Source organism: Bactrocera oleae, chromosome 2, assembly GCF_042242935.1.
Source record: "Bactrocera oleae isolate idBacOlea1 chromosome 2, idBacOlea1, whole genome shotgun sequence".
In the NCBI taxonomy this organism is placed as follows: Eukaryota; Metazoa; Arthropoda; class Insecta; order Diptera; family Tephritidae; genus Bactrocera; species Bactrocera oleae.
This window is the reverse complement of record NC_091536.1, coordinates 68,801,461-68,828,273: the sequence shown is the minus strand read 5'-3', so window position 1 is coordinate 68,828,273 and position 26,813 is coordinate 68,801,461. Positions and strand designations below refer to the sequence as shown.

Below are 26,813 nucleotides of genomic sequence, written 5' to 3'. Positions count from 1 at the left end.
TTTTAACAGTGAGATAAATGTTGAATTTTTCGATTTTTTTTAAACAAAATGTACGTTTTTATAATCAAACAATTTTATTTAAATTAGAAAGTATTTTATTCAGTTTTTTTTAACGAAAAATGTACATTGGTATTTTTTCTTATTAATTTATGAGTTTCGGAGTGGACGGTACCAAATTGTAGTTTTGACAAAATTTTCAAGCTATGTCTCTCGCGTTTGCGGTTAGCGCAGTGAGCTTTTTTCAACACGAGTAGCGTGAGAAGTAACGGCATGCGGTATCAAATATACTTCGCAGCGATAGAGTACGAACAATTGCGCGCTAGAAGTGCGGATGTTGAAGATATTAAAAATTTATTACTGACGCAGTTTTTAACGGTCCAGTGTCAAATTTATACAGTCAGGAATGAAGAACCTAATGTTCATTTTTCATACCAAAGGAACTAAATAAAAATAGTTTCAAATTTGAAAAAAATTGTTGGTTAAAAAACCAAAAATGGTTTAAAAAAAAAATCGATAAAATTCAGCAAAAAATTCAAATTAGTTATTTTTATATAGATATACTTTTCTTCGTATACGCAAATGCTTAGAGGTACTTTTTCAAAAGTTGAATTTTTTGAGTCGAAATAGAAAATAAGGGTCAAATAGTTTGCCTAAAGGAACACAAAAAAGAAAAAAAAATTCTTTTGAATGTAACTTTTAGGTGGAATGACCCATATAGCTACATACATATTTTTTATTACCCTGGTTGGACATTTGGAGCAATAAATGCTAATACAAACATAAAACTGTTATATATCTCAATTAGCTGCCTGTCACTCACTCACCACTCGCCATTCCATTAGATATTGGCAGAGTAAAAAATATTTGCAGAACGTCATCTATATACCGACAGCCAAGGACTGGCGCACCTGCCACTTAGAAAGCACGAACAGTTGAGGCTTCATTATAAGAATTTATGAGAAAGTGTGCGAAAAAAATATTAACACATGCCATATAGCAGTATGCACATATACATATATGGTGGAAGATATACTTGTATGTGTGTGTGTGTATAGAGGCGCGTTGAAGTGTTAGGTGAGACTGCAACATCGACTAATTGCCCATTACGGGGCACTTATCTAATATATGCGCTATGCATATGTACAAACACACACTTATATACAAAGATATGTATATATGTGTCTGGGAACATGTGATGAACAGTGTTAGAAAATGTCAAATAAATGTGTGCTAACATGTCACACGAAGCGAGAACATAAGAGGATATGAAAATGTTAATACACAAATACACATACATAATGTGTAAGTGCATGTTTGAGCGTGTGCATTGAAGAGCGAAAGAACTGCAACAAAAGTTAAAAACAGTTAAGAAATTTACCTAAAGGAGTGGCAAGAAGTTGTGTTGCATAGGTAAAGTGTGTTGTAAGTTACACAAATGGGAGGTGGCAAGTATAAGGTAACCAAAAAACGTTAAAGGGGCTAAAAATAACATGCAAGACATAGACAATGACGACGTAGACGACAGTTATAACTGACATAAATGGCGTTAGAGTGTAATGGAGAAAACGACAAGTGAATGAGTGAGGCAAGAGGCAAGCAAGTGATGCAGCGAGCGTGACGGAGAACACTTGTCAACGCTCTGCAATGCATTTTGTTGCATGCAACAGCTTCACTTAGTAGATAATAGTGCGTATAAATTACACATTGTGCAAGCAATTTACTCGAGACTATCTACATTAACTTGCCACGCACACCACCACGCTCACAGATATACTCAACTAAACGCCCACACACATGTGAGAGTAAAGCATTTTTTCACACCTTCCTTTGCAGTCGTTCATATAAATATTTCATGTCATAAGTAACTCCATTAGTTCATGGCTCATATCACATGAAATGATGGAAAAGTGTTGCATGTGGGAAGTGCGAAGTGTGAAGTGAAGAGGACCACAAAGACTAGTGTGCATGGCAGTGACAGACTGACTGCTCTTCGCCATGACGGCCACTTTGGCTCTGTTCTAGCCATTACTGTTGCACCGTTATGTTTACAGTGAAATTTGAGTGCAAATGCGGCGAAAGCGGCAAGGACGCAGGCAGAATGTTTAGTCTAATGGGCAACTCACTTACCCGGCGCACTTGGAGATTATATTAAAAAATGTTGAAAGTAACTGAGGACGCTTTGCTAATGTGAATGCAAATATTGTAAAAATAAAAAGCGCAATTCTCTCGCATTCTACATGCATTGCAGCAGTTGATTCGAGACAAGCGTACCACTTGTAGGACTTTAGCATATTTGTTTGGTTATGTAATATAATTTTTTTCTGTGAAATATGATTTTTCCGTCTATATCTTCGTCTGTTTATACCCGAACTAGTACCTGAGTTTTTGAGTTACTGATCTGAAAATTTTTACACTTTCCTTCTCTCACCAAGAAACTGCTCGTTTGAGGGAACTGCTGATATCGGACACTATAGCATATGTGTAGCTGTAATTCAATCATACTGATCAAAAACAAATTTATAAAAGTCCTTTTAATTATTAGGTGACCTTTATTCGACTTGTAGGACAACTTGGCTAGAAAGAACTGGCAAAACATTTTCAGTTGGCTGAAAACCGTTGGCCGGTTATGCACAGAGTTGCGAATTTTATAATTCAAAAATGTAAAGTTAAGTTTTTGTTTTTTTAATCCCGGCGTTGGAATTAAAAACTAAATTTTCATGAGGTTTGAGATTTAAAAGTCAAAATTGCAAATATAATTTTTTTAATTCTTTATTATATGCTTGAGATTAAACGTTTTTTTTTTGTAAATCCGGTAGTTTTTAGGGATTAAAAAATAAATTCAAATATTTTTCTAATGCATTATTTTCAACCCTGATATGTGTCTAGTATTTAATAATTTAGTCTGGTAATAATATTTGAGTGATGAACCTTTCGAGTAAACTCAATAAAATTCCTAAAAAGCTTTCTGTGGCAAAAGTTTTTTGTATACCACGCCAATTTTCCATATAACTTTTTTTTAGAAGCTAAGCAAAAATATTTCAGATCGCGGCCTAACGAAATGCAAAGCGATTTAAAAGTATATGAATGCCATTGCGTTGGTTTGATGATTATTGAAAAGATTTTAAAGTGCAGCCAAAATAATGGATCGTTTGTTAAGTTAACATTTGGAAACATTCATCTTCCCGCCATAGAAATAATTTCAATTTACACTATACAATCTGCTAAGTCCATGCAGGAAATCAATGCAATCTCGTGTTCACAGCATTTTTAGCGAGTGAATGAAACAACAATTTTGCATAACTAAGGTTCCCCTCGAAAAGCAAAATAATTGGGTGCAAAAATAAATGATTTAAAACTAAAAATAAAAACTATAAGTCAGATTTTTAGTCCACTGCGGCTGTTCTTACCATTACCGCTGGGTCAAAAAAGAATATACTCTCATGAAAACTTCGCTTAAATTCTGCGTAAGGATACCTACTTGGCCTTGATTTAACCTGGAAAAACTAACCATAGTTATAATTATTTCAATTCTCTATTGCTTTTACCTAAAACATTATTATTTAATAATTAATGATAAGATTTAATGGTTTTCTCACATCTATCGTTTAATTATACTTAACCTATCGATTGGCGGTTTATTTTGAAAATAATGTTTAAGCTTTACAATCACTGTAACGCGAACGAAATTTTACTAAATTATTCTCATCTCTGTCTCTTCTGCCTTAAACGAAAAGTAATTTTGATGACTTCAAAACACAGGTATATCGTATTCTTTGTAAAGTAATATTGAATTTCTCACGTTTTAACACAATTTTGCATACCCAAAGCGAACAAACTTATATTTATGTAAAATTAGTGAAAGTTGTGAAAGCTTTCAAATGGTTCAATTTATATTAGACAAATTGTACTCAATATTTTGAGGTCGAACATTCTAAGTGCTTTTGATCGACTTCGAATGTTTAATAAGGCTGTTTTAAATATTAATATAATAGTAAAACTATATTTAAATGACTAAAATAGGTCTGTTGCAGCTCAAACCTACCTAGTTAGTTGAGAAGTGAAATCATATATATGTATGTACATAGAATAAAATAAACATGTGGTAATGAATGGAAAATAAGGAAATCGACACAGAATATTTATAGTGAAATCAAACACGTGATCGCCTATAATTTTTTTTTTTTTTTTTTTTTTTTGAAGAAACAAGGAAGGTCGGCTACATATGGAACCACAAATGCCATGAGGGCATACTAGCGTCATCATAAAGCTCGCGTATTCCACAATCCTAGCATCATCACTGCGAAAGAGACCTTTTTACCTAAACATTACTAATATTACATATCACATTGAAGAACAAACTTTAAAAATATCACGAGCCAAAAAAGCACTGTAAAAATTTTTGATCAATGTTAAAAGAAAGGAAAGAGTCCAGCTCTAAATTTGTTATTTTTGAAAACTTTTAAATTTTTTCTTTATTGACGTAGCTGACGAGAATGTGCTTAGTACTTAAAATACGAGAAGGTATTTAAAGTACGTTGGTCAGTTTTTCTTAATTCTTATATTAAAAATATCCACACCGCTGGAGGCTAAAATTTTTAACCAGAGGAAAATTTACAATAAATTAAGACGATTTCACTTTCGAAATCGAACACGAATGAGCGGCGATGATTCGTTTAAGTGTTCTCTGCATTCGGTAACCAATAGTGAAGAATAGAGGATTATTAGCGATATACTTATAATATATAAAATAATCAAAGACTCAACGCTTTGCTTTGGTTGTGAACCTAATAATTTATCATTACTGCCACTATTTTCAACAGAGCTTTACATATTGCATATAAAGCTCAGAAGTCTCAGTTCAGCCTTTTGATAATAATTCTGCAATATGTCACTTGTCAATTGAGTACAGAAATAAGTAATCAGTTCATGGACAAAGCAATCGATTCCCGGTAAAATGCTTTTTATTTTATTGCTAGTACATTTCCATCAAATTGGCTTCAACACTGAGTGATGAACGAAAATCCACGAAACTTAATTTCCATAATTGACGTGCGCATTATAGCGCTTTTAATAAGTATTAAGTGCCTTTGTAGCGATATTATTTCACCCACATATGTACATACCTATATATGTATGTATTAAGTACGGCAAGCCACTTTAATGCCACTTTTATGCCTGTGCGGATGTGTGTCACTGCGTTCATATTGTCATCATATTGCTGATTAATTCTTTAATTTTTACCCATTTCAATTTTATCGGCTGTCCTTTTTTCGTTGCTGTAAGCGTTGTTTGTTGCTGCAAGCGGTCACAATTTATCCTTTTTCTGTGTCAGGCACGGCGACACATAGTCGGTTGAGCTTTATTGAAAAGCCATTCGCAATTAATTGGTAATTGTGTTAAGTAGTACACGTATAAAATGTATATTGATAACATGATTCTTTATGAGTCAGCATTAAATATACGAATGGAAATTAATAAAATGAGCGATTGCAGAGCTGCTAGTACAGAGCGGAGAATCAGGTAGTTCACTTGAATTTCCGTTATTGCTGTTGGCGCTAAATATTGATAATGAGGAGGAGGCGGTTTGTGGGAGCCCAGTGCGGAGAATACATTATATTGAGGGTTATATGTTGGACTCATAAGAACTCCTACAACAGAACATTTGCACTTTGGTTGCAAGTGTCAGATATCCGAGTGTCTTTCAGGCATGAAAATGCTTTAAGTCTACTATAATTATAAAAGCTCCGTGTGTCGAAAAAATCGAATGAATAAGAAAAATGTTAACTTTGATTATATAGAATATACATAAGTAAAATAAAATCTGAAAATGTAATCAGCCTAGCCCTAGCTATATGCTATAGTGATTCGATATCGGGGATTGCTGCGTGTGCGAAATTTCAAATGGATTTGTTAAAAATTCAGTTACTAGTTCGCGTATATACAGACAAACGGACATACAGGCATGACTTAATCGACTCAGCTCTTCACGTTGATCATTTATATACAGAGCCGAAGAGAGAAAACCGGGCCCCGGGGAGGACGTATGGTAGGATGTGGGCAGCCCTGAGGACGACGAATCCGGGAGTAACTGTCCATGATCTGCTCATCACTCCAGGTCATTATATACACGTATAATTGATAGGATCTGCGACGTTTCTTTTAAAATATCAAATACCCACGTACATGTGTATGTATATTCAATATATTATACAAGTATAGCTATTTATTGCCTGCCAATAAATGTCATTTACTTATTGGTATTACTTCGCTCAGCAGGTGGCGCCACGTGTACTAAATTGCCATCGTCGGAAACATATATACATATATTATATATATATATATATATACATACATGCATTTGTGCATAAATGCTGTTCAAAACATTTGCTATTGTTGCTGTGGTATTTCTTTCACTTACTTTCCTGCCTCAGCGGAAATTGAATGTCACTGTCTAATATAATCCGCAAACACACACATTTCCACATACGTATGCATATATACATATCCAAATGTTTATTTGTGCACATGCAAGTCACACCACATGCACACACACACAAACACAATTCAAATGAATACAGACACTCATACATACTTGCAAGCAGCATACGAAATTAGCAACAAATCCTGCATATCCGGCCGTCATAGCCAGTCCATACTCTATGCAAATATATGAATAATTCATCAGCTGCAACTTTGCGGATTGAGCAGATTGAGTAGATTTTGTCGTAAGATTTGTGCATGCTTGACTTTGGCTAAGTGTAATAACTCTTGTAAGCGATCAAATATTCTAAGCCGCCTAATCGGAGTTTGTGGTAAAAGTGTTTTACTTTTGGGCCTCACATATTTTCATATATACAATACTTATGCGAGTTAATGCTTGAGTGGATAAAATCCAATGTGGCACATGTATACGCAATATAGATTAATTTAAGAATTTAATTCTTTATTTTTAGGAAATATTTGGAAAAAATAAGTAAAAATAAATTTTATTGTTTTAAATACTCATTTATTGCATTTTGGGTCTTCAATACTTCTGAAAAAGACTTAGAGCTGTGATCTAGCCACAGTACTAGAAGAAGAAACGATAAACGCGAAACTCCTGCCACTTTCTAATTGTCTCTATAAAAACTGGAAATTGAATTTTAGGAATTTTTTGTTGAGCAGCAGTCTGTTTGATATAATTTTCTAAAAGTGATTTTTATAGTATTTTTATAGAATATATTACCTTTTTTACTATTATTCTTAAAATTGTTTTATAAAACCGGTTTAATAGATTTTACCCTCTAACTGTCTCTTATGAAACTAAATTTTATGATATTTTTCCGATATATCTTAACTATCTAAATGCTTTTCATACCCGGAACTGGGTATATTAATTCGACCACGAAGTTTAACAAAACCTAAAAGTAATAATAATATATAGCAAAATTTTATTATCAGATTTCTGGCATTACTTGGACCTAAGCTAGTCATCAAGAGATTGCCGCTTACTTTTTTTAAATATAGATATACATATATTCACATCATAAAACTTTTAATTCATTCTAAAAATTTTTAGTTTATTTTTTCGTGGTTTGATTATCATTAATGTGTATTAATGCTTTAAATCCGTTTGGCTATGGCTCTGAAATATTCTTATTCTGTTATAACTCCATTTATTTTAAATAAAACATATAAGTGTTATAACACTAGCTGTCAAATATTGTGGTACATTATATACAACAATTCGTTTGCAAAAAAAATAATACGTATACAGATATCAAATTAAACTCCATCTAACCGCCCATTAAGAACTCATTTTGATTTAATTTTTATTTCAATAAACATTACTGAACTAAGAGCTTTTAAGACTGACCCGTAAATCCTATTGAGTTCAATGAAAAGCCATAAAAGTGCACTTAGCACTCGCAACAAAAGCTTTGCACGATGTATGTATATACATATACATAACTTTATACATATATGTAACTAAAACTATATGTATGTAAACAAGAAACCTCTTTTATGACGCCCGACCATTTTTCTTCTAGCAAATTAAAAATAAATTCGAAGTGCAAACGGAGATGGCAATTTGATTACCTGCACGCACACACATATATACATACATATGTATATATATGTGAGTACAATAAAAGTGGATTTATGGCTATTAAAGTATGGGTACGTGTGTGAGAAGGCACATTTAGTGTCAAGAAAATGTACAAAAGAAAAAATTAACGGTAAAACATAAAGGTCATATGTACATTTAGAGTCAGCAATGTGTAAAGCACAAAACTTTAATATAGATAATCAGCTAGTCCAATAATTTATTGTCTTATGGAAAGAAAACACAACAGTTTTAGTCTACAAAGAAAAACAACTTTTAAACGGAGAATATATACAATTATGTACTTCATGGGTGACTCGTGTGTCTATTGTCATTGTGCTGAAAAAGTTTTATACTTACAAGGACGGTTCGCTAAGTAAAACTTTGTTCAATGTCTCACATTTTAAGCTCAAATGCCAAAATAGAGTCTGCGTAAGTTATTCAGGGATTATATACTTTCATAGAAGATAGCACATCTTGTATATTTATAGATTAATAATAATATTTAGGTTACTTTTGCAGAAAAGAGACGTCTCTGAGACAGATCCTTGCCTCTCTGCTCCAAACTCCCAAGCTTCCAAAAACTTATCTTAATACCAGAAATTGTTCATAAAATAATGCAATACCATCATACAATACCTGTGGATCGTGACTTGTTGAAAGGGGCGTAATTTCTTATGATTTAGGCTAGTTAGCTTGTTCTTCTTTGGCAGGACTTTTATTTCCAAGCTTTTCAAGCATGGATCACAACTTGCTTCCGAAAGAGAACTTAAAGTTATATTCTCTAAATAATAAGTCAAAAAGCTGTAGTAACGAATGAAATAATACCGCAGAAAATTAGGAACCGCGTGCTCTTCGCCTGTCTTTGAAGAAGGGAAACATATTTTTTGCTTACGACGATTTAACACCTTAGATGTATAAGTATAATGTTCTTTTTCAACATTGATTGAAAATACAAACATCTTTACAAAAGGGCGAACATAAGGAAGACAAAGTCGATAGATTTCGATTCGATACAAAATCGATAATTCCAGCCACTGTTGCAAATTTCATATACTGATTCATGTGAATTATTGATTTTGTATCGAATCACATTCTAAAGTCCTTGCCTCGAAAGTATCGAACAACATTATAATTTCGTTTTGAAGATATTGAACCACATTTTATCGGTTTTTTTTTTGCAAATATCGAACCACATCCTACCATTTTTTTCGACCATATCGATTCAAATTTTACCGACTCTGACTCGAAAGTATAAATCAAACTGTAACCTCGTTTTGAAGATATTGAAACACATTTTATCGACTATTTTCGACGATATCGATTCACATTTATCGAATTTGTTTCGAAAGTTAAACTCAGTTTCTAACCTCATTTTGAAGATACCAAACCACATTCTATTGATTTTTTTTCGACGATATCGATTAACATTTTTACGAGTTTGTCGCGAAAATGGCAAATCTCATCTTAACCTTTATTAGAAAATATCGAACCACTTTCTGTATATTATATATATATATATACGTATTGACTCAGCTGGATTCTTTGCTATAACACAGTGTGCCTTCAGTATTGCTGATCCCTTTATCCAGTAGTACAAAGTTGGTATTGGAGATCGTAAAATCAAATCTCATAAGGAGACGACGGATATAGTCACCTGCAATTCCTAGTTCTTTAACTTTATTCAAGAATTTTCGATCATAAAAAGTTAAGCGAGCAATAGAAACACTGAACAGTGATGGATGTATCCCTATGAGGTCCAGATAGTCCTATACGATTTACATTAATAAATAACTAAATAGAGGTTACGAGAATAGTTCAAATATTATAAAGAGAAGAAAATATTATTTTGGAAACTCAGGTATTGAAACGGAACAGTTTTAATAAAAGGAAACAATATTGTTTTCGAAAGAAAACATTTAAGCAAAACATTCAGGACTTATTAACCCTCACTCGTACAAATCAAAACACAAATTTATATGAAAGCGAAAAACAAAAACAATTGTGTCATTGTTTGCTATTGTTATTTGCTGCCGGACAGAGTTAATCCAATAAATGAAATTGTGTGCAAAAAACTGCACTTTCCACCGTCAAGCGTCAACTGGCCGGCGACACCACAATTCGCAACACATGTAACGAATGTGTGCATGTGTGTGGTTGTTGATATCTGTGTGATTTTATTTACACCCCACGCAGATTGATTGCTGATACGATTTGTAAATAGACTGCAAAAGGGCGCAGGCAAAACGCAGTAGAACGCAATGAAATGTATTAAAAACAAATCAAAGGAAAAGAACAACAATTGCAACAGCAGCTCAAATTAGTAAACAATGCACTATTTACTATGGACTCCCAACGCTGGTCACCCTTCAACTTGCCGCACTGCTGCTGACCGTTTACAAATTGGAATTTAATGATATTTAATCGCGCAGCTGCAAGGCTTCCTTTTCACCTTGCAAATCCCTCCCCCCCACCCCCTCCATCACTTTCATATTTTATTGTTGGAAAATTCTTTTAAGTTTTTTGCAAGTTTTACTTCACTTTTTGTTTTGCCGCAGCTTAACTAGCGGCTTTACGTTCGCTCCCTATAATGCACCGTTGTTCTCCATCCCGCTTTCCACTCGCCGGTGCGCCGGCAGCAGGGATTTATTATTGCAGATTAATTACATTTTATTGCTGTTTCACTTGTCATGCCGGTTGTTAATGGCGGTGTAAGCAGGCGCACACATACAAAGAAATACACAAGCACACACATACACACACACACAAATGAATTACATATACGCTTCTCCAGGCGCTGCTAATTGTATTTAGTTGCGAGTTTGCTTTGCTGCCAGCATTTACTATTAGCAATTTATAACGATATTTTTCTTGCATTTGTTGCAATAAAGTTCTTTTCTCTTTATTTAAAATCTTTTCTGCTTCGTCACTGTGATTACGTGACTATTGCTGTGCGAATGAGCATTGAAAACAAAATCGCTAATGCCACAGCGAGTTCAATCGTGTAATTAGTGGAGGGCTTCTTAGATAGTTAACCTTAGCGAAAATTGTTGTACTCTTAGGTCAGGTATTCGATGGCGCTATTGCGGTTTAATCTCAATCATATCTCATTTTATTCGTGCGGTGCTCATTTTGCAGGTAATGCTTAAGTTGATGTCATGAATTAGTTGATTTGTAAGAATTAAGAAAGAGCAACAATTTCATAATTATACCCTGAACAGGGTATATTAAGTTTGCCACGAAGTTTGTAACACCCAGAAGGTAACGTCGGAGACCCTATAAAATATATACATAAATGATCAGTATGATGAGATGGGTTGTTCGCCTGGCTATATAGGTATATGCAAACTAGTGCCTCGGTTTTTAAGCTATTTAGCTAAAAAGCTCTAAGGCGACCAATGTATTCTCCGCAGAAATTGTTCAAATCAGTTCACTATATCATAAAGCTGTCATACAAACTAAGGAGCCGTTGTATTTATGAAGGGCATTATAGCTTCGGTGCAACCGAAGTTAACGTTTTATATACAAGTACATACTTGTACTATGCTCATGCGCACTTCAAGCCGAATAAGTTAAGACTACTTTAATCATCTATGTTTGTAGTATAAAGTCATATCCTTAGCGGCCACCTTAAGGTAAGAATTACCATAAATAAGTTCGCGTTTTGTGAAGTTGACTTCAATAATGGTAAAGTTATATTTTCCCAAGAAGAAGAATCTTACAACTTACTATTAGCTGTCTTTGATTGGTCATTTCTTGCGCTCTTGCCAAAAAATGTACATATGAAGACAACAACAAAATCATTGAGTTAAATTGAAGCAGTAGCGTATGCGAATACAGTTATACTCATTAAAGCGGTTAAACTTCTTTTCAATGCTACCAAATTTTGTTTTGCATATTTTAGCTCGTTTTTACTATTGTGAATGGTTAAAATGACAGATGAAATTACAAGTTTCTTTTTTTCATTTATTTTTGAAACATACACCTTAAAATTATTTATAATAATTTATAGAAAACCCAAATAAATGGTTTAAGCAACGCGCAAAAAGGTGCGCTTTTTATAGTGAATCGTGAAATGAAATGGCGTATAAGAAAGCGGGACCACGCCTACTTTTTGAAATTTTTAAAACCACACAAATGGTCTTTCTACTGTGACTTGCTGTTTCAAAACTGGACTTTGTGGCTTAAAGTGTGATAAGGTTATGAATAAAGCTGGTTTTGGCACGTGGCAATAGTCTGACAGGGAACAAAAAACAGCATACATAACGGACAGACTCCAGAAAAAAATCTAACCTTGAACTATATCCAATCTAACTACAGCTTAATGGCAAATTCGTCGGATTACTTTGGAGGATAACTATTCGTTCTGAATACTCGTATGCATTGGGTCGCCGTTTTATCGCTTATAAGTAGGTCTATAAAGCTCAAGGTAGATGAATTTGATTTACACTGAATTAGTGGTATTGAAGGTATGCAATATGAATATCCTCTTTAAAAACTGCACTTATTCGAATTCAAAGAGTCCTACCTAATTTTCTGTGTTTATTGTCCCACCTGATTTATCTGTTTTAAATCTATTTATGTTTGTAAAAAAAATGTTTGGCATTTTTTCTTTGTAAATAGGTTTTTCCAATCATCATATGAACAAATTTAACCTGGTCAAATCCATTTAAACAGCGCAAGCAGTGAAAATTTTTTGTTGGATTGGCACCACCATCTTTATTTTCGTGTGATATGTATATATATAAAACAAATCATGTGGAGAATCATATTTCTTTTTCAATCTCCTGATTTATTAATCCCCCTCTAACGATGGTTAAACTTAGGTTGCCTTCGATCTTCAAATGGGACTACAAGTATATGTTTGAAAGTATTTTCATATCATCAGCTTAGAGTAGAAATTTCAAAAATGTTAAACATTAGTTGATATATTGTTGTCTTCCAGCCACAATTTACACCATTAACAAAAAAAATAAAATTTGGAGATGTATGGTAAGGCCATGTCATATAACGCATATTTTTCGTCACATTCGAAAAGTAAACAAAATATCTCTATTTTTGAAAACAAAATAAACAATGTCATCATGAACAAGAAAAAACGCTAACTTCGGTAGCACCGAAGTGATAATACCCTTCACAAATACAAAATATTCCTTACAAAAATTTTATTTTGATTAGTCAGGTTGTATGGCGGGTATAACATATAGTAGTCCGATCTGAACAGTTTTTTCGAAGATTGTAGCGATATGTTTAATAATAATCTCTGCCAAATTTTTTAACGATATATCGTCATATGAAACAGCCTTTAATGCAAGCATTTGATTCCAAACGATCAGCTTGTATGCTATATGCTATAGTGATCCGATCTGAACAATTTTTTAGCAGCTATTGTCTTAAACAATAACACGGGCCAAATTTCGTTAAGATATCTCGTCAAATGAGAAGGTTTACCACACAAGCACTTTACTCTTTATGAAGGACTAGGTCACATAAATACCGACGGCTTAATCGAATCAGCTCTTCATGTTATATTTATATATTTTAGGGGGTCACTGAAATTTTAATCTAGGTGTTAAAAACTTCGTGGTAAACTTAAAAAATCAAGTCGATGCGGATCTTATCTATGCCAAATTTTTTTTATCACAACTATTTTGGAAGTAATCCAAAAGACAATAGAGATGACAAAAAAATATATTGCACCGGATTTATAAAAAATTTTGTTGATTATTGAAACCTTTGGAGTTTACAATAACTTTTTTTGATTTTCAGAAAATATTAATGGTTTTACGGGTTATAAACCGAAGTTGTTTTTAATATCATTATGGAGTCTACTGTATTTAAGGTTTTATTACTGAAATAGCGTTAATTTATATAGATTCATTTCATGTATTTTAATTTATCTAATAGGTAATAGTTAAAGCAAAATTTTACCTATAAAACCATAAACAACTAATACGCATTTTGTTCTTCCACAAATATACGAGTCTTACTCATAAACAACTTAGATACTAACAAATACGAAAATTCTTTTTTTTTATAACACTAACAAATAAACGCATATTAAAAACTCGCAATCAAACCGGAATTCAAATTGCAAACTTAAGCATTAACCGTCTTCTGTTCACATATGAGTGGCTGTTATGTGAAGAAAATAATAATTGAGCAATAAAATTGAGCTTTTTATGGCTAATAGAGATGGATTTCGCTATATAGTCACATGTGTGTGCGCATGTTTGTATCGACACTGTACAAATGAATAAATTGAAAAGAAGTCAAGTGAAATGAAGTGCACTTAACATCGCAACCACATCGACAGAGGAATAAATATATATGTGTAGCGAAAATCGATGCCAATGAAAATATTTACAAAAATATGAAACAAGTGCAGATAAAAATAAAAATAAAATAAAAATTTATTTTACGATGATAAACATTCAATAATAATCGAAAACAATAAAAATATACACTGGCAAAATGAACACATTGGCAGGCATACGCACACACTTATATATGTATCAACTGTGTGGCATGCAACATTGGTAGGTGCGTACACAACACACATATGAATCATACACACTCACACATAAATACACAAACCCGCCTATATATCCTTGTACTTCGTTACATGTCGTGCAGGCAGATCACGTATACGCCCCATATAATCTGTGCGCTGGCATTATGAAAAGCCAAAATGGGCGCTACCACATTGTTTTTCTGCCGTAACTACCAATTTTTTTTCTCTTGTCCATTCAGGTGGAAATATGCTGTTGTTGTACAAGTGTTGTGCATCTGCAAGTTGTTCTTCTGTGCGTTCGTGCCTCCCTTTTGCGGTCACAATATATTTTTTGCGAATAATTTTTTATGAGTTCCACTCGTATTGTCGTATTGCCGTCTTATTGCTGGCAGGTAATTCAAAAAGGTTGCTTTATTCCATACTAAACACTTTAAGTACTTTATTCGACGGTCACAAGCCAAATTCGACTTGATAAAAAATATACTTGCAGCTTTAAACGACTTAAACTAACGATATAATATTCGGGTTATAAAATTGTATTTGAAAATACGGAGTTTAAAAGAGATTGCGATAATGAGGGTTTAGTTTGGAATGACAGTAAACTTTAATTAGTTTCAAGTGCTGTAGTGAATTCGAGAGTTGTAGGATTTAATACTTTTATATAAATAAAAAATATGTCTTTCCACAATTGTGACTTGTTTTTGTGGCACATATGTTATACCTTAACGATTTAGTTAGAATAGTGAGTGGCATAGTTATTGGACTTTTTGGACTTTCCTTAGAGGGATTTTAGCGAACTCAAAAAGAGAGAGAACATCAAAAACCACTATTAGTGCAATTGATTATTATTTCTTTCTATTAGTTCCTATTCAAAACAGGAGAAAGATAAAGGTTATTGAGAACTCATACAGGTTGCTATGATTTATTTCTATTTTCATACTAATGTTTTCTTAATAATATTTAGTTTTCATAAACGAAAAGTCGAAATTTTCTTTCTGCACTGCTGAAAATGTTCCAAGCAGATATTTTTCAATATAATATTATGTTTGGCCACAGTGTCGTATTAATAATGTGCTAGCGGTCAGATAACCGAATGGCTGCCAAAGAGGCCAACTTCGTTGATGTTCAAATATTTTAATGATCGGTTAACTCTATCTGTGAGAAATCATGATCATCTTATTGTAGACCCTAATTCAATGAACTATAGTCTAGAAAGGATCCACAAAAAATATATTATTGGACTGAGAAACATAGACCAAACAAAAATGAGGATATTACAAAGTTTACTTCTGGATCAGTGAGAAGTAGACCTAGTGAGTTGACTTACTCTTAAAACCAAAAAAATATATATCTGTGTATTTTTGAAGAGAATGACATTCAAAACCGTTTTGAAAGCCTCTTATACTTTCTTCTTGTAAACGCAATGGTGTATTGAAATTAAAGAGAACAATGCTTTTCGTGCTTAACTAATTTAAAATTAAAGAGAGAGCACTGTTTGATCAAATAGCGCAGAACAGCTTTTTAAAACGAAATTTTATTATTTTTTATAAACAAAACCTAACCAGACGGTGTTCTTTAAATGCTAATATGACGTATAATAACAAGTAGGAAGACTTAGAGCATATTTATATACGAGAAACTCTTCGTTGAATAATCTAAAATGAGTAAGAGCGAGCATAATATGAAATTTTTTACAAATCTATATTAGAGAGTTGAACATTTTAACTAATACTGCAATTAAGCTCATCATTATCTTGAGCCCATTATAAAAGAAAAAAATTAAAATCAATCCATCATTACACTCGGATAGTTATAATAATATATACTCGTATTGCGTATCAACTTTGAGCAGGGTATATAAAGTTTGCCACGAAGTTTGTAACACACAGAAGGAAACGTTGGAGACCCCATAAATATATATATAAATGATCAGCATGACGAGCTTAGTCAATTCAGCCGTCAGTCTGTATATATTCAAACCAGTCTCTTAGTTTTTGAAATATCGATATTGTATTCAGCTGTTATACAAACTGATAGATTGGAATGAAGTGCTTTTATGGAAAAGTTAACATTTTTACATGTTTTTCGTATTTTGAAGTACAAGCAAGTGCAATTTATAAGTGTATAATCAAGAGTACGGCACATGAAACACCAACTTCAATCCGAACCGGAAATATCTGCATATTTTATTCAAGAAGCAACTACAATTCAAAGAAATACATTAAGGTTGCAAATAAGGCAGAATATGTACACAAAAAACACACGCATATATCTAAATATAATAAAGGTGCGTTTATTATTCATATATTTGCATAAATCATATCCTTTCCGCAAAATAAACACATACCAATAAACATCAGCAAATCAACATTTGTGTTTATGCGACAATTTTCCTTTCATAAAAAATACTTGTACACATACATGAGAACTTTATTTACTCATACATAGGCACACTTATGTCTCTACATATATGTGCATAAAATCACATGTGTAAAACACATTTCCAAACCACAATCGCGGTTAGTTTGTCAGGCAGTCGGAGGGAAAGCATAGTTTTCGTCAAAGAAGAAAACTAAAGGCAAATGCAATTCTGCAAAGCGACAGTTAAACCGTTACTTGTAACATGTGGAGAGACAGCAGAATAAAGCGGAACTGCGAGGCATGGCAAGCAACAATTTGAAAACAACTTTTCTTTAGCGCTTTTGTACACAACGCGCTCATCAACATCACTTTTCAATGGGCATATTTCAGCATTTCATTTATCCTCCTCCCTGCCGCTCTCCTGCTAATGGGCGAATTTATCATACTTCCGTTTTGACTGTGTATGCGCGCTTTTTATTTATGAATGAGCTTTTGTAGCTGCTTAAATTTGCTTTGTCCTTTTTGGTGTGCACTCGAGTAGAGACGCTTGTTACTTTTACAAAAACATTTGTTGCTTTTTTTTCACAAAAAAAAAGTTGTTGTATCTTTTATGTGAACGAAGCGAAGCGGTTAGTATGCCGCATTTGTGGACTGTCGTATGATCATTTGGATTCTTATTTACATAAATACACATATTTTTCTAAGGTTATGTGTGTGCATTTATGGAATCTGCTTATGTATATAGGGTGTTTTAATTGAAGCATAAAATTTCCAAGATGGGTAGCTGCCAAACTAGCTGTCAAAGTTATGACATAGATTTGACAGTTATATTCAGTATTATTGCAAATTTATAAATCGAAGACTAATATTAACACAAAGTTAAGCACACATGGAAATAAAATCCGAAACTGCGAAGAACTCACATTTATATTTTTTTGTTCAAAATATATCAAAATAAGAAAAGGTTTCGTATTTAAAACGCGGTTAGCCATAAAGAGACTCAAAAAGATCCGTCACATATGGAAACTTCGTGTTTTAATTACTCTGTCATAACAGAAACTGTGGCTGCTAATTGGCCACACAGGTCCTACAAGTTGGCTCTCTCAAAATGCTTATACCGAGAGTATGTGAAGTTATTGGTCTACGCTGGCACGACATTGATTGACGCTATTAGCTCAGCTATCCTAAAACAAAGAAAAACAGGTCGATGGTCACCATTTATCTGTATTTTTTGTGAATTAAAAGTGTAAATTAAGTTGTACTTAAAAAATGCAAGTCTTATCTTCTCTGTTGGTTTTACTAATGTTAAAATTAAAAATATACATTTTACTCTGATTGAAAACGGTTAACGAGTGTGGACCAGGGGTCAATTCTTACATAATCTTTGAAAACTCAAAATGGGATACAATTATTTCTTTAACAATAGTGTCGGTGAAGAGATGAAGATTTATAAAAAATATATTTTCAACATAAATTTAAGAACCACCCTACTTCACATATAAAAAAAACTTTTTATTTATAAATTATCAGTGTATATATTTTGGACCGTAGCTGCTAAAACTTACTTCATACCAAGATCGAGAAATAAATTTACTAAATCCTAAATATTATCCACCTACAATTTAGTACCACCTTATTCTATATATGAAAATAACTATTTAAGAGTACTTCACTATTTCTTATATTATATGGACCAAGAGATTAAGATTTTTAAAAGAAACCTTACCTTTAAGTGCCACCCTTTTATACATATATAAAAAACCATTTCTTTACTTATTCACTAAATTTCGTGTGTGTTTTTTTCTCTTCTTTTTCGTGTCATTGCAGGAAATTTCGTTTTGTTGTGGCGACGCGGCATCAACGTGCTCACTGCCTCCAATATAATGGTGACAAGGGATGAGCGCATAAGACTGATAGACGGTTATAATTTAGAGATATCAGATTTAGAGCCACAAGATGCTGGGGATTATGTATGTCAAATCAGTGACAAAATAAATCGTGATCAAGTGCACACTGTGGAAATATTGGGTAAGTCAGCGCACAATGGCTTGCCACTTACTTATTCGCCACACAGTAACACTTACACACACAAATATATACATATATACTCATGTATAGACATATATATTATGTATAAATTACGCCCTGTGGCATATTAGCAGCAACAATGCCATATAATATCGCATGCGAGCATTGTTTGGTGCGCAATCTGTTACAACAACATACAATTGCCTATTGTTGTAGTGTGCTCAAGTAATTTCTTGTTGCTGTAGTGCTATCTCTAATGCCATCGCACACATAAACAAGCAAGTGTAAAGCAATTCGTTTATGTGGTACGATTTGACCTTAACAAAGAATATTGCCATTGGCGGCTGCAAGGTGATATTTATTTCGAAGAAGATACGAGTATTAAACATTTTTTACGCATTTAATTTATCGGAGAATTAATTAATAACTTTTAATTAAAAACTTATGTGAAAATGGCAAAATGTTTGTTGTTGAGTTTCTTTAAAATTAACTAAATATTTTTTGGAATGAATGTGGATTTCGATAGTAAAATGAAATGAAATAGAGTAGCGGAACGATACTATGTATACTACGAACGCAGCATATTGAGCCCTTTTATTGTAAAGATGAATCGATTGTTAAAAAATGGAGTTGCCACCTGTTCAAAAAATATAAACTAAATATTTTAAAAACTTCAAATTTCAAATTTTAAAGGAATTATTCAAATATAGAGACAATACAATTAAGTTTCTTAAGTGGTTTTAGTTAAGTTTTGACAGGGGTTTATTTAAAAAAAAATACAGTTAAATTGATTGGCTCATTAAGTAAACGCAAGCAAGAAATGTTCCCAAAAGGCTTGCAACCTTGTTACTGAGAGATAAAAATCGTCATTATAATATCGCTATCGATTAATGGTAGACAGAAAAAAATTATAGCGAATAACATTTCCATATAAATAAGAAGTACAAAAAAGTTTTCTTTTCAATAAACATTTTTTATTATTATTAATATTATGAATAGAGATCGAAATATTCAGGAAATTTTTTTTTCCGGCCTTTTAGTAGCAAAAACCAAAGCTCTGAGAGAAACAATGACAATAAGTGAAAAAAGCTAGCGTTAGGTTCCTCTTTACAAAAATATGCATTTTAGTCGCAGATCCTTAATATAAAAATAAATTGTTATAGAGCATACATAGATAATTTTTTATCATTTATACTTTTTAGTTCCACCGAGTGTACGCGCTATACCCACCTCTGGACAATTGCAGGCACGCAAGGGTGGTCCAATCACACTGGAGTGCAAGGGATCTGGAAATCCTGTACCATCCATTTATTGGACAAAGAAGGTAAGTGAAGTGATCAACTTTTATGCTTTAAAATTATAAATATTATTATATTTATATAACTAGAAGATTGCATATAAATTCGTTGTGTTCTCTAAGAAGTTATATCAACCTTTATAATATCGCGTTATCTATGGTAATTCTAACTTTCTCAATAGACTATTTAACTATATTTTGATTCTTCAGAAAACTTAGAAAGAGGTGAGATTACTTGCATCTCAATACATTATCGTCACAGCTCTATTTTGGAGCAAAATATACCACGAAACACAATTGGTGGGTTACCATTAAGTTCTTTTAGTTGGCTAAAAAAATACTAAAGTCAAATTTAAGGTCAGCCAACTTGTTCATATGACCCTTTCTGGAGATGTTATAATTCTCATGGGCTGCATGAGCTTGCCGATTTAGTTGATGTTAATATGTTTTAACCCTCGACGAGATCTATTTCTCGTTCTTTGGCGACATAAGCTAGCGAAATTGCGGTAGTTGTTGCGCAAAACATCTATTCGAGATTCACCAAACACCAATGCAAAACTAATTCGTCTATTAATCAATATGTAAACAAAAAAATGCGAAGAAAATCGTTAGATCCTGGCTCAATACGTTTTTCGTAATTGCATGAAAAAGTCTTAATAATTTGTAGATAAAGTACATTCAAGATCAAACTTGATTCGGACGGGTCTATTTAAACTGCGCGCCTAAACAGAATCCGTAAAAATGTATTGTCTAAATTGATATAAAATTCATATGTATAAAGAAGAGAGGTATCAATATCTAAGAGGTATAATATAACAGTTACTGAACGGCGCACTCAACCCGAACTAATGTACCTCAATGATTTCATTGAATTTACTACGTTCGAAATGCCACAAAAGAACATACATTGCTGGGCATTCACTTATATATAGATGCGTGTGTGTGTGTGTGTATGTGTACGTGTGCGCATGGCTATGAACACTCAAGTAGGACACTGTTGACTTAGTTCACAACCAAAAGACAATGTAATAACGTAATCACTTAAGCATTTTACGTGTGTAAGCAAACGTCGAATCACCACAAACACACACGCGCACTCACAGATGAACGAGCACAGACATGCACACATTCATATAAAATACAAAAACAAAGCACACTTCTAGTAACTATCAGACTTAAGGCAAAACAACAAGGACATCAATATTGTGGCGTACGAAATAACTAACACAAATGCATGTACTACACACAGACACACATGCGTGCTTATGTACACATGTTTGGGTGTGTCTGGCACACATGCCCAAAATAATATTGTAATTTCTATCGGGATTGCAGTTCCTAGAAGCAACAACTGACAGATATGAGCACCTATATATAATGATGCATGCATTACTGCAAATTTCTAAGTATGTGAGTGTGTTGTGTGTGTGTGTGTGTACGTGTGGTTTCTATGCCCCCCGTTTGCAGGCTTATGCATATATTAATGTGGTCGGCATACATAAACGCCTCGGTCTTGCCACATAGTAAAACTTGTGAGTGTGTGTGTGTTGCTCAAGTGTGCTTGGTCCAAGCCACTGAGGTCCTAAGCTTCACTATAGTCGAGACACGCAAAACAATAATAAAGACAACCGCAAATCCTTGATGGGTTTTATGCGTGCTTGAATTGAAGTTTGCATATGCGGGCTGGCTTGGGTTGAGTGCGTTTTGATAGTATGTGTGTCTGTGTGCTGATGTGAGTGAGTGTGTTGAAGTGATCGTTATAATTATGCGATTTGGTTTTCCATGGTTGTGCATTAATGCCTGTAAATTGCATATGAACGCTTTTGTTAGAACAATATATTGGCAAGTCCGTTTTGCTAATGCTTTGGGGATTTAAGGGGCTTACACTGTAAATGGTGTTGAATGTGCATTTTTAAAATTGCAGTTCACATGTAATTCTGTTCGAAACTTAGCTTGAGAATTGATTTCTGACTTAGAGGGTTGATGATGTATATAAAGATGTCGCAAAATCCTCGTTCTGCAACTTGCATCAGGCATGCTCGAATAATGAAAGCGAAATAGCCTTTCTAGGAAACTCTGATTTAGTATTTGCAGTTGAGGAAATATTAATTACCTGATTTGACTATAAAGAAAGTTTTGTTGACTCGACGCATTCATTAAGACAAAGTCTAAAAATTAGGCCAACCAAGAGCTGCGATATAGTTGTTTTGACAAATTGAATGTCGGATTCATGGTAGGAAAAAGGCTTTGACGTAATATATGGTAGTATAACTATATTTGATGTACATATATTAAAAGCCGTTTGTGTGGTTCACACGGGTCTACATAACCAGATGAACGCTGAATTATATCAGACCAAAAACTGCCAACTTAACAGTATTATTAATAATATTAATTTTAGGAATGCTTTCTACCACTACAACAGCTAAAATGACACTACTAGAGCTTTGACTTCTATTGGAACATTCGAGGAGCTTTTCGATTGGTCTTACCAGACCTAAAACTATGTTAGAATAATCTTTTTTGGATATGTATATACATATTTGTACCACAATTTGTCGCTGTAAGATGCTGCAGATGCAACCAGCTTGAAGACATTTCTGAAAACCAAAGCAAGAGCATGAGTAGCAGAATGCCATTTTCTGATTTTTAAATAATAGTCTGTTAAATTATTTAAAGATTGAAGGGATTTCAGCAACTTTCGAAACAGACCACCTAGCGGACACCTGGCCTATAGACTACTCTCTTTTCAAACTACTATTGGTTAAATTTGTAATTCGAATTTCTGCCGACTTACGAAACGAGGAGCCATGGCGAACTTGAAAAAATGCCTTTAAGCGGTTAGAGCGCCAATCAAGAAAACGGAACTGATTTCGCTTGAATTGGTTATTTTAGGTAAATAGAGAATCAACATGGTTGAAGAAGATGATTTCGTTGAGTACTTTAACCTCGAGTTGATATTGATAGACTATAAAATTACTATAACGCGAGTTCGGAGATTATAAGACGATCAGATTTGAAGGTTCTTAATTTTCTTATTAAACAATACAAACAATTTACTAAGCTAAGTCTAGTTAAGTCAAGGCAAGAAGTAAAACCACACCTACCTTTAACTCTCACAATATTTCACAATATTATTGAAATCTACATAATTCATAAGCTTACATATTACTGTACACTTATTAACACTGTGCTCAGTGAAATCATCACATTTCGCTAGAAGTGCTACAATCGGAAAGTCAGTCTCTTTTACTGGAAACCAGCCAATATCGGACTGAGTAATTTCAATTAAATCAAACCTGCATACGACAACAAGATACACAAGCAATTGGTTTTGGCCAAAAGGAACGTAGAAGTAACCCTTGCAATACAATCGAAACTTAGAAATTGGACTATGGACAATGTGCAACGACATGGAAATCGAGTTGGCGTAAAGAGTTTTTTGTTCTCAGTTGAAGGAGCAAAGGTCAGCTGGGTACATTGCAACATAAGCCTATTGTGTGTTGCCGTTTTGACGCTACTAAATCGAAACTTCAATCCAAGAAATGCTACGAAATATGTGTATGACTCTACCGCCTAATATACACATTTCGTCGCATTTGTTGGAATGCAGCTTCGATTGAGTAATTGAGTTGTTGTTGGTGCCACCCAATAGTGTTAGTACAAAGGAAAATGCTGGTTTGTGAATATTGTTTGACATGGTCATCATGTGAGGCAACGTGCGTCATTAGGTGCTAATTTTTTCTTTTTTATTTTTTTTTAGAATTTCCACTTACTATCAAATCCAGTTATGCAAAATCGGAATCAAATCGACGTTGTATCTAAGTTTTAGGCTTATTCTGCAAGTAAATTTTAGCCAAGCTAATGCTGTAGAAAAGAAATGCATTACGCATCGTATATTATGGAATATTAAGGTGAAGCTAAGTTAAGTTGAGTTAGATATATGTTAAGTTAAATTAAGTTAAGTCACTGTAATTAAGGTTAAGTCAATTTGATTAACTTTTTAATTTAAATCTCGTTAAGTCTAATGAATTCGTTTGATAATTTAGTCAAGTCGAATTCGGTAGAATTTTTCAGGAGTAGCGCTCAATGATAAAAGCAAAGAAAACCCGCTTAACGCCACATGAAAAATACAGAATACTTTTCGTATTATGCTTATTTAAGTTAAGTTGATTTAATTATTGTTAATCTAAGTTAAGTCGATTTAATTATTGTTAAACAAATCTGATTTAGTTAAATGAAATTAAATTAATCTAGGCTTCAGCTAGTTAGTTACATGAGTTAAGTTAGCTACACAATTTAGTAAGGACAAGTGCGAAATAATATTTTTTTTTAAGATCAAACCGCAACAGTATAATTTTTATTGTATTCAACTAAAAATTGTCCTTTACAACTAGTTGAAGTCTACTAAAAATATAAAATTGAATTAAATTTAATACGTTAATTTCAATTTTGTTAAGTTAAGTAAAATAAATAAAAGCTTGGTTTAACCAAGTTAAGTTCATTTCAGTTACACTCCAATACATTATGTTTTTCAATATCAGAGCTGCACAGAGTGAATATTACTTTAATGCACTGAAAAATGCCTTTTTCACCAAGTTAAACTTATTTAATGGTTGTTAAATAAAAAAAATTAAATTAAATTAAGTTAAATTAAGTTAAGTTAGGTTAAGTAAAGTTAAGTAAAGTTAAGTAAAGTTAATTTAAGTTAAGTTAAGTAAAGTTAAGTTAAGTAAAGTTAAGCTAAGTAAAGTTAAGTTAAGTAAAGGAATGTAAAGTTAAGCTAATGAAGGTTAAGTAAAGAAAAGTAAAGTAAAGTAAAATTAAGTTAAGTTCAGTAAAGTTAAGTAAAATTTAATTAAGTTAAGTAAAGTTAAGTTTAAATTAGTTGAGTAAAGTAAAATTCAGTTAATTCAAGTTCCTTAACGTTAAGTCGAGTTATATAAAGATTTTAGTTTACCACTACTTAACTAACGATCCTTTTTGTTGCGTTAAACTAAAAACTATACTACAGCTAAAGTACTGTACACATATACATACGTATGTGTATGATAATAATATTCCAATTATAAGGAAATCTAACACAATTTTGTGTATCGGCGGTTTATGACATTTTTATACCCTGAACAATGTATATTAAGTTTGCCAGAAAGCTTGTAACACTTAGAAGGAAACGTCGGAGACCCTATACACACATAAATGTTCAGCGTGATGAGCTAAGTTGATTTAGCCATGTCCTTCCGTACGTTTATCTGTATATACGCGAACTATTCCCTCGTTTTTGTGCTATCGCTTTGAAATTTTGCACCTGTTCTTTTCTCCCTAGAAAGCTGCTCTTTTGTCGAAACGGCCGATATCGGACCACTTTAGCATATAGCTGACACCAATTATTACCACAATCATACGAAAACGATTGAGCTCTTTGAAACTAGCAGCCAAAATAAGTTTCTAATTATTTTGATTTGTAATAACGCACACAAGCCTAGCTGCTTGCATATTCGTGCATATTCGCTTATGCATGCGCCTAAGTAATTTTTCAATTTGGCACAGTTCATCGTTTTGCTTTGTCAAGCTATCAGAAAAAAATGCCAACTCCATTACCGTCGACTCAAAGTGAAACTCACATGAAGTTGTGTACCAACACACATATATACAAGGAGATTGCTACAGAGCCACAAAGAGCGCAATGTGCGGGCTAACACACAAGCATATTGTTTACCAATGCGACGATATAATGCCGCACTTAGTACACTAAATCACTGTCAGGCATAAACTGGTTCAGAAATGTCAATGAAGTCAATATGTCATACACTTTGCCACGTTCGCAAAACGACAGCAAAGAAGTCGAGGCAAATATTGCAACTACACACACACAAACACATACACACACTTGTATACACTCATACACCAGCTGACTTGTGGTTGTGGCAAATGATGTATGTTCGGCATTGTGGCCGGACAAAACGTTGCACTCACCTGAGCTGAGGTTAGTAAGCGACAAACAACTAAACCGAAAACACAAGACAAATAGCTGTGAAAAGGGGAGATGTGGGGGAGGAGACCAATAAGTGAAAAATACTGGCAACAGCTTACTGACAGTGGCAGCAGCAGTTGGTGCAACAACAATAAATAAAGCAGCTGCCAAATTGTAATTAATGTGAGTCCAAGGTGCAGGCAACACAGAAAATACACACACATACATATATACCTACATTTACATGAGTATGTATATTTTTGCTTCGGTGTAGCGAAGCGCTTGCCAGCGGCAGCTGTTGAGGATTACTGATTTTCTAATTTTTCGTCTATATTTCGCCTTCACAGTTGAAGATAGGTGATGAAGTGCAGCAGCGTGGCGTTCCAATATGTTTTGCACAAACACACACACACGCATATTTCTCTATGCAAATACTTCAACGCATACACATTCAATCAAAAGCCAAACACCCATTTTCAACCAACATGCAAGCAGTAAAGCGAGGTATGCTCTACCAACAACACTAAGTCACTGCAACGTTTGTGGCATGCCA

The 26,813-nt window shown here is 33.4% G+C and overlaps 1 protein-coding gene and 1 long non-coding RNA gene across 2 annotated transcripts in view; one reads left to right on the top strand and one right to left on the bottom strand.

The window, feature by feature from the left end:
- Positions 1 to 26,813, bottom strand: part of LOC118681837 (uncharacterized) — an 89,126-nt gene that overhangs the window by 20,109 nt on the left and 42,204 nt on the right. The gene's annotated exons all lie outside the window — the stretch shown is intronic.
- Positions 1 to 26,813, top strand: part of klg (klingon) — a 224,245-nt gene that overhangs the window by 174,116 nt on the left and 23,316 nt on the right. Inside the window, exons 4-5 of the mRNA XM_070105577.1 lie at positions 18,789 to 18,989; positions 20,192 to 20,313. Of these exons, the coding sequence (XP_069961678.1) occupies positions 18,789 to 18,989; positions 20,192 to 20,313 (323 nt within the window). The remainder of the gene's footprint in view (positions 1 to 18,788; positions 18,990 to 20,191; positions 20,314 to 26,813) is intronic.